This window comes from Calliphora vicina, chromosome 1 (genome assembly GCF_958450345.1).
Source record: "Calliphora vicina chromosome 1, idCalVici1.1, whole genome shotgun sequence".
Lineage (NCBI taxonomy): Eukaryota > Metazoa > Arthropoda > Insecta > Diptera > Calliphoridae > Calliphora > Calliphora vicina.
The window spans coordinates 171,554,319-171,564,945 of NC_088780.1; the positions used below are offsets into that span (position 1 = coordinate 171,554,319).

The window sequence follows — 10,627 nt, forward strand, 5'->3', positions numbered from 1 at the left end:
GAAAACACAACTTTTAACGATATATTATAGCATGGACACATTTATGTACTTTGTTTATATTACAAACATTGGTATTTTCATGCCTATATGTAGTCGAACGTACGTAAGTATGTATGTATGTTCTGGACTGAATATACTATTATGTGGTTAAAAGCAAACATACCACATTTTAATTGTTTTATTTTTACCAAAGTACTTTTGCCCATCAGTCAGTCAGTCAAAGAGAACCATTATTTATTAACACATTTATTTAAAATATTTAGTAATTATTTGCCAATCCGTGGCGGTTGACTACAGCAACATGCACACTAATAAATTATAAATTTGTAATAATAAGAATACACATACATACATATGTATGTATATAATAAAAAATATTTGAAATTTCATCTAATTTACAAATAATATAAATATGAATTTGGCTTCCCATATTCTAATTCCTAATAATAGTAAGTTAAATAGATGTTGACAATGAAGATTGTTGATGACGCCCTTGGCAGGGTAGAAAATACATTCCAATTTGCCAATTGTCTAAAATTTTAGTATTCAGTGATATTCTTTGAATTATTACATACAAAAAATTATAATAAAATGAACTTAAGCCTAATTAAAAATTTACTTTCAAATTAATGTTAAGAATATTTTTTGGTAATGGTAAATTTACAATGTAAATAGTAATATTGCAATGAAACTAAAATATTGTCGCTGCGCCTACAAATAGAGCTGTGTGTTTTATCAACTTTTCAGGATATTAAAAATAGTCTGTATTTTCGTGGAATTGAAAATGTTTATTCCTTTTACAGTTGTAAGGAACTTTGCACGAAATGTGCAACAATTTTCATGCTCCAAAAGCGTGAAATATATGTCGATATATGAAATATTGGTAAGAATTATAAGAAAAACTTAAATTTATACAATACAATAAAACAAAATTCAGCCAAATTTTTGGTGGTAACTGATTTTAAATTTCAGATAATATAAAAAATGAGCATATTGTAATTTTTTATATTGGCTTTTAAAGCCTTATTCATAATAAATTTTTAAATTGTATGAAAATTCTGTTTTATAAACCTTTAATAAAATTAAAAACGGATTATGAATAAAGGGTTAACTTTAAGATGTTAATATCGCAACAATAAAAGAAATGTTAACGTCAAAATATCGTCAACTTTTTTCGGAATGTAATTTTAATATATCTACCTCATGGCGTTCTGTAAGAGCTGATAATCAACTATCATTCGATACTCCTGCAATAACTTTAGAAATTTAGCTGTAAATCTCGAAATATTTAAGAGCATTGTTCAGAAATTAATGCAAAAACAGGACCAACAACCCATAAAACTCAAAATGCAATAAAATATTTCTTCAATCTAGTGAAGTGTGGGTCCGAATATTTTAGTACTGCAAATATTGGGACCTTGAAGACGGATAATCAAATGGTTATAACTGAATCATTACAAAGTTTGAGTTGAACTTTTTGTGTAAATTTCTTTATATCTTTTTTTTTTTCTTTTTTTATATCTCCGATATGAACAAAATATAGCATTTTTTACATGAAAGAAATTTTCAAAACTTTCAAATTGTATTTTTGAAATTTCTAATTATAAAATAAAAATGCATAAAAATGGAAATTTCTGAAATACAATTCTGAACAACAAATAGAAAATTCTGAAATACAAATAAAAATTTCTGAAATACAAATGTAAACTTCTGAAATACTAGTAGACATATCTGAAAATTAGAATAATCTGAATTACAATTAGAAACTTGTGAAATACAATTGTTCTCCTAGTTTTTACAAATTTTACTAGCATATGAAATTTTTAATACATAACATGAAACGTTTGTCTAGAATGTATATTAATTTGAATTCTGAAACAAATTATATTGCTGTATGTACGTTGCTGTACATACGATGTTGTAACTGATATTTACTAGCAAAGACCATAATTAAAATTATATTTGTTGTAAATTAATATTGAATTTGTGTTTTGGCGCATAACTGTATATCGAAAGGTCGTATATTAACATTTAGTTACTTTATAGGAGAAGGAAAAACTCAATAAAATCTGAAAGTGAAACGAACAACTAAAAAATTGTAATACATATGTATATCAAAAACTACTTTTAGAAAAGTTGTTTGTTTTAATATAAACAAATGGTTTTGCCTACCATAATATGTAAAAAACCCGATTTTAAAAAAAAAAAAAAAAAAAAAAACGGAGATACGTCCTTTCTATATTAAGCCATCGATATACTTATATATTATTAAGTAATAAGTTAGAGATATACTTAATTTTTTGTTACTTTACAGGAGGAGGAAAAAACTTAATAAAATCCATACAATTTTAGATACAAAAAGAGTTTTGATGTACACAGAAAAAAGAAATTCATAATTGGAATGAATTTTGTAATAAATATTATTAATCGAACTTGAATTTTTTTTCCCAAACTTATTTCATTCAAAATAAGAACATGTTCATAAATATAATAAAATTTTACATGACGGAAATTTTTGCTTTTTTTACTTAATTTTTTTAATAAATTGCATTATAATTGTATTATATAATGAATTAGTGCAAGAATATTTGCATAATAGCCATATATTGGCCAATATTTTAAGATAAAAAGCAGAATATCTGAAACTTAAAAATTATCATTAAACATAATAAAACATTCATAAATATAAAAGCATTTCATCCTCTTAAATCAATTTAATCATTTTCGCGCTTTTTATATCATTTTGTAGCTGAAAATCATAAAAAAACTAAAAATTTTCCATGAAAAATTTCAAACATTTTTGAACAACATAAAAATAAAAATGAAATTGAAATTATATTTTTCAAGCCTTCTAGATTTTATTTCAAAACATAAAATATTAAAAAAATCATACTATTTAAGAAATTATTTATAAATGTTATGAATTGAAATCAATGAATTCGAATCATAATATTTATGTTGAAACTTTTTTCTGTGTAATTTTTAATAAAAAAGGCAACACATTTTATTTCTCATTTAAAATTATTTTTTTTTATTTTCATGAAGTTATCTAATATAGGCCCTTTTTTCATTGATATTTTTGAAGAAAAAATTAAGGATATAATTCATGAAATTAAGAGGATTAAATCAGAAGTGAACTGTAAAAAAGTGGTATTTTTTGAGATTGCTTTTTAATGCTTACAAAGTGAATCAGGGAGGATATTTTTAATTTAACAAATAGTCTGAGCTTGTAAGGGAGCTGGAACTTTTCGTACCTCCTTTATTAATTGCACAAATTGCGATGGCAAATTTATTTGCTTAGTTTTAATTTTTCTTTCTATAAGGGAATGTATTGAGTCCAGTTGAGTATGTCCACTTATTAGAAATGTTTGTTCAATCGTTATTTGAGTTTCCATACTAAAAGCCAACAATGCATTAGAGAATATTACAACCATATGAGTAAACAATTTCTAGTTTTTAATAAGACACGTCCCAAAAATGGAAGATACTAGACATCCATTTGTTTCATTCCAAACATAATTGTCCAATTCGTGTGTTAAAATATTGGATATTGTGAAATTATTTAGATGTGGCTTCATTTTATCATTTTAGCCTGTCTCAGAATTCCATTCCGATCGAAAGTGGAATTAATTCCGTATTTTGCTTCTTCAGAAAAAGTAAAATGAAAATTTCTTTCGGAATAAAACCACTTTCAGTTTTCAAAGTGGAATTGATATTTGATTGTAATTATTTGGTTTTTTAAAATTATTAATCAATTTCTGTACCAAAACCTTCACATTTGTTTTAATATGAAAAACGCAGTCAAATTAAAATCAGAAATACAGAATTATTAAATATTTTTGGAATTAATAAATTACACGGAATCTGAAGAACCTAAAACGAAATCGATCGGAATAAAAACTACGGAATTGAAACCATTCCGTACGAAATGTGTTACATGCCTGTATAATATGCAGCACTCGTCTTTAGTTGAGGAATTAATTTTTTCCTAGGTTTAAATATGGAATAGTTCGATCCCTTTAATAGAACAATTTTATGTTTTTCTTTTTTTGAATCACAATCTGCGACATAAAGCTGTTAAATTTCCTGATAGGTCGAAAAATCCAATTCAGAAGCGAATTTGTTACATGGAAAATATAAACGCACAGCTACAGCTGCGCTGAGAGATTTACCTTGTATTATTATCATGGAGATAATTAATCAAAAAAAAAACGAGTTAGGGCTTTTTTTCAAAAATTCTTTTACTTGACTTAGGGCTTTTTTGGAAATCGTTATAAATCTGTTATTTGCAATTATATCCACCTGAAATTTTTGAGGTAAGATGCATCTGACATTTGTCTACCGGAATAAACAAAAAAAACGATATTTTTAAAAAAATTGAATTAGGCCTTTTTTATATTAAGCCATCGATATAATAGGTTGACCAATTATACTAACGTTTTTGTAACACCAAATACAATTTTAAATTGTCTGATTAAGGTCCAACTTTAATAACCAGTAACAATAAGATAAGAACAATTTTCTGTAGCAAATCTGTGTGTTTTAAATATGTACATTCATTTGTCCATACATACATATCGATACAATAACAAAACAAAAACTATTAAGTAAATGTACTCGTACATAAATAATATTTATTAGATATCACATTTATTTATCTGTCTGTCTGTCTATCTATCTATCAATAAACTGAATGCTATAGCTACATTGAACATAATATTGTACAAAAATGAATTTTTGCATATAATTTTCACTTGAGTTTTATTTATTTCACACTGGCAAATGTTAAAAACGTTAAAAAGAAAACACTTGAAGACTGCGAAACTAAAGAAAATTTTAAAAATTGTACAACATTTTCAATTGCGTACGAATCTTCATTTATTTGTGTGATCGTGTTGATAAATGTGGTCAACACATGACTTATGGTGGCCATAAAAAGCACCGGCTAAATAATGGAAACAATGGAAATGGAAAGAATGAGAGAACAAACAAAATTATATAATGGAATAATTTTAAGCTATTCAACCTTTTTTTTATTTCATTTTATGTGTTTTTTCTTTTTCTTGTTGTCTTTTTTTTTAATGCTTAAAAATACGAATATTTTGCTTTACACGTGAAATTACTGTCAGGTTCTTTCAGTTCGTTAGCTTAGGTCAAGTAATTGCAGATTTAAACAAAAAAAAAATAACAATTAATTAACATGTGTGTACGAGAAGGTAAGTACGAGTGGATAGAGTAGAATACATTTTATTACACCAGTTTTTACAGATTTTTTTTCATCTAAATACATATTGTAAGTGGTTGTTTGAAACATCAAAGTTGTGTTTAGTTCTAAAGATAATTTAAATATTTTTTTTAAATATAGTTCAGCTTTACAAGTGTTTAGAGTGAGTAAGTCATTATTGTTCACATTTTGTTTTTGTTTTACAAGGAAAGTTTCTTTGTTATTAAACAATGTTTAATTAAACGAATGAAATTTAATTATTTTTGTCTATTATAGTTTTCCTTCTTTTTAACAACTTTAATGAAAAAAAAAATAGTTCTTTGAACTTTGAAAAATCTTTGTATTAAAAATTACTATGAAACTTTTTATATGAAGTGTTTGGTGTTAAATTTCCATCATTCAAAAATAAATGAATATTAAGTGTTGCTTGATTTTTTGTAAACATTAAACTTTTTAAACAATATATATGAAGATATTCGTATATTCATAAAATTTATAAAAATTTACAAAAATTTAACAAACACTTTTAAATCAATAAATAAATCGGTTAAACAAATATAATTTTGAAATGATGAAGGCAAAAACTTAAAAAGCTTTTTTTTAAATATTTACGTATGAATATTTCATTATTTAAATGAACTTATTTAACACTTAACCATATGTATATATGGATGTAATTATGTTTTTTCTTTTTTTTTGTTTATTTATTCAAGTGGTTAAACAATTAAAAGATTGTACAATAACTATGTATCTATGTATTTTTTTAAAATTACGCCAGGAGCATCTCTTGAAAGGTTAAACTTCAAAATATCAATAGTTTTTCATCAGTCATTCATCAGTTAAATAGACACATGCACTAATGCGACAGGCAACATTTTTTGAATATCCTTTATAGAAAAGTATACGATTTAAAACTACTTATACTGAGTACATAATTGATATAAAAATGTTAAAGTCCGATACAAATATGTTTAATTTGTTTGCAAACCAATACGACACGTTTTTTATTCGCATTCATTATTTTAATTATTGTGAATTTGATGTGAAACATTTTAATAAATAATTTAGTTTAATTTATGTGTTTGCAAAATAAGTGTATCCTTACCGAGACCGCCTTGATAAATCCATATTTGGTTTAGATATTAATTTTTAACTTCTTTTGTATGAGAAAAATGACACTATTTATTCCCTTTGGTGGGATTTTTTTTAAGTTTTAAAGAGTGAAACAAATTATAAATTTGTTTTGATTTGAGTTTTTATTTTTTTAAAAATTATTTAGTTAATAACACTTGATTCGACATACTATTGAATTGTGTATGTGTTTTTATTTAATAGTTTTATTGTTTAATATCCTTGTTTTATTTCACAGGATCGCGAGTTCTATTATTTTTAGAATTTGATCATGGGAAAATATTTAATTTACTAATTGTTTTCTTTGGAACGTGGAGCGAACACAACCGTTGGTAAAGAGCGCCAGTCAGCAACTGACCCTATATGCCAATGCGCACTGTAAAAGAAGCTCGCGATCGCTCCTAAAAGGCATCATGCAACACGATCGCAACAGTAATGTAGAACAAAAACCACACAAATTTGCTTGTGATTTCGTGTATCTTGTGAGTTGGTATGAGTATTATACATTTACTTGCGAGTCTTCGAGTATGTGTGTGTTAGAATTACAGAGTGTTCAATCGTCTGGCTACTATAATATGCATGGATTTTTTGTACACGATCGTATTTATGTATGTATGTATGTATAATCATATGTGAATTATGACGCTTCCGCTTTTTTGTTCGTTTATTTGGTTGTGTAAACATGTAGATTTGGATCCTAAGCCTTTACTACCGAGACATTCTACAATAAGAAGGCAGGCATGCTTTCGTTTACCGAGGAAATTGTCGCATTCAAATCGGTATGAAATTTCAGCGAACGGATATACTACTAAAGCTTATCAATATTCTAATACAAGATTTATAAAAAACTGTATGTGTTTTTGTTATTTAATACTGTACTAAGTGGTCAACGTTTTTTAAAATATTCAAATTTAATTACATATTTTAAATAATAATATTCTCACACATACATATATTTGACTGTTTTATTTTTCGTTTATAATAGTTATGTACCTAAAATTTTGTCTGTTTTAATTCAGCCTCATTATGAGTGTCGAAAACGACTTAAATACGATAAAATTTCCATGTATTTTGTATTGTCCTTGTCGAACATTTCGGACGATATACAACATGTAAAAAGGGAAAATAACTATGGTCCTGAGAAATGCGAAATACCTCTGGAAGATCAAATTGGAATTCACTGTTGCTAAAATATAGGATAGTACCCAAAGCATCATATCACACTCTTTTACTTGGGACATTTTTGTACATAACGGTCATTCAGGTCGAGACATTCTAGAATAAGCTTCAATAGACATTAGTTTTCCCCCAATCTAATATTCTCAGAAGAATTGAATGGGAAGTGGTACCGACTTCATACAAAATATATACATATGTATGTACTATATCTGACCCTAACCCTAATGGTTAATATGTAATTGTATGTTCCACAAAAGCCAAATTAATGGTACATTTTTATATTCTGAAACAAAGATTTGTTTCAATATTTTAAAGGTAGTTATAGCAATAAACATAGTATCACGAACAAAAAAATAGAACATATTATACTTTTTTTTAGAACAGACAACGTACATATAACTAATCTGTAAAATTTAGCTTCGACATCGATATTTATAAGAAATTTATTTTATTTAACCCCAGTAACAAGAAGTGTGGTTACGTATTAACTAATGGGTCGATTATGGATGGCAACCGAACTTCAGTTGCGTTGTCAGTTAGTTGCCTAAATGGTATTACAGATGGCAACTGGTACCATCATTTTCTGTTGACAAATAGCAACCAGAAATTTGTGGTTGCACTCTGGCAACGCAACTTAAGTTCGGTTGCCATCCATAATTGACACAAAATAGTTATACTGACAGTTTTCATACAAAAATAATTTTAACCGACAGTTATACGTTAACTAACATAACCAGGCTTCGTGTTAATGGGGGTTAATGTATTTTTCGGATAAATCTTCATAAAATTTTGCCAAAATTCTGTACTGCCGTTTATATACAACTTACCCCCATTAACACAAAGCCTGGTTATGCCTTAACTAATAGTTATACTCTCGGTTAAAATTATTTTTGTATGAAAACTGTCAGTATAACTATTAGTTAACACATAACCTGCCCTCGTGTTACTGGGGGTTAGGATTATTTATGTTGAATTTTAATCTGAAAATGAGATGTATACGTATTTGAGTAATTTTCGGAAGAGGACTTGGACATGTAACATATTTTTGCTAAATTTTGTATGGTATTCAATATATATTAATGTATTAATTATGCGACTGTGATTACGATTAAACGAAAGCACCATTTTTTCGTGTTTATTATACTATACATACTATATTTCATAGATGGGGGTAGTGCACTAATTTTGCAGTTTGCACTAATACTTAGTGATAGTGCAAAATTAGTGCAATCATTTTGTTGATATTTAGTGAAGAGTTGAAAATTAGCAGCCTCACAAACATTAGTGATAGTGAGTTAAAAAATTTTGCACTCAAAATTAAATAAGTTGATTTAAAACAAGTAAGAGAGCTATATTCGGCTGTGCCGAATCTTATATACCCTTCACCAAATTATACTTAAAAATATTTATTTTTTAAATATTTTTATTTAAACAAAATCAAAATTTTTTAATGTTTTAAAATTTTTTTCCAAATTGTTTTTTAATTTTTTTTAAAAAGAGTTTTTCAAAATTTTTTTTTTTAAATTTCTTTAATTAATTTTTTTGGAAAAAGAATTTATGACAAAAAAAAATTTTTGATGAAAAAAAAATTTGGGTCAAAAAATATTTTTTTCCGATTTTGACCCATTGTATGTCCAACTTACTATGGTCTTATATACGTCGTTGCAAAGGTCTTTGAAATATCTATCATTAGATATCCATATTGTCTATATTAATGATTTAGTAATCCATATATAGGTCAAAAATAGGTCAAAAATCGAGGTTGTCCTAGTTTTTTCCTTATATCTCAGCCATTTGTGGACCGATTTTCTCGATTATCGGAGATATCGATGTATGAATCGTGTATGTAAGTTATTTGGGGGCTTCGGAAAGTTGATTTCAACACACAGACGGACAGACGGACATGGCTATATCGATTCCGCTATCTATAACGATCCAGAATATATATACTTTATGGGGTCGCAAATGAAAAATGTGGAAATTACAAACGGAATGACAAACTTATATATACCCTTGCCACTCATGGTGAAGGGTATAAAAATGCAATCGTCAGTTTATTGCAACTTTTTTGAATGCAATAATTTGAGTGCAACTTCAAATTGTGTACTAAATTTTTAAGTTCAAAATGGTTTAAGTTTATTTTTGTACACTAATTTAAAACATAAGACTAATTATTTCATTAAAAATAACAAAAAATATTTAAAATTTTTATTTTTCGAATTTGGATTCAACAATTTCATGACTACTCATTTTTGAAAATTTAGTGATAGTATGTTTAATGCAGCTTTTTTTGATTGCAGGTTAAAATTTTGCACTAATTAATTGTAGTGCAGATTTTTGCACTAAATCTTCGTTTAGTGATAGTTAAAAAATTATCACTATCACTATTTTTTTTAGTGCTAGTTAAGAAATAAGCATTATCACTAAAGCTGATAAAAAATAGTGCAAACTAAATTTTTTGCAATTTTAGTGAGTGATAGTGCAATGTTGATTTCAATCAACATTTAGTGCACTACCCCCAACTATGGCTATATTTAAAGAAAAAAGCAAAACATTTTTTCCTATTGGGCCTATCGTGTCTCCAACAGACAGACAGACGGATAGACATAGCCATAGCCAAATCATCTTAGAATTTTATTAGGACCCAGAATAAAAGTACATACATATGTATATTCTTTTGGATTCTACGACCAATATTTCGATGTTACAAACTTAATGACATAATCAATATACCGACTTCATTAAAATGGTTAAAAATAAATACATATTTGGCTCCCAACGGGTAAACAATTCTTCATATTAAATATTTCAGGTAAATATTTTCAAGCTTTTTATAACGATACTCAGAAGATATTTATAGTTATATATGCCTATATCGGAACTTAACTTTTATATTAAATAAAGCTTTTTTAAAGTGATCACAAATGCTCCGCTACTAAAATATACGACACATTTTGTATTTGAAGATATATATGTACACATACCTACTGGTAGTGTTTCTACCAAACAACTGCTACACAACCAGGCGGCACGTTGAGACAAAAATTCACACGATCACTTGTTGCTTTGTTTTGGTTTGTTTAACCCATCCAT

At 26.8% G+C, this 10,627-nt stretch overlaps 1 protein-coding gene across 6 annotated transcripts in view; it reads right to left on the reverse strand.

Moving 5' to 3' along the window:
* Positions 1-6,406, reverse strand: part of Ppn (Papilin) — a 41,573-nt gene extending 35,167 nt beyond the window's left edge. For 3 of the 6 annotated variants that reach the window (XM_065498230.1, XM_065498231.1, XM_065498229.1), the window contains exon 1: positions 6,330-6,406. In XM_065498230.1, the coding sequence (XP_065354302.1) occupies positions 6,330-6,352 (23 nt within the window). In that variant the 5' untranslated portion in view covers positions 6,353-6,406. The remainder of the gene's footprint in view (positions 1-6,329) is intronic. The other 3 variants (XM_065498234.1, XM_065498233.1, XM_065498232.1) reach the window with 1 other exon arrangement.
* Between the last annotated feature and the right edge of the window lie 4,221 nt (positions 6,407-10,627).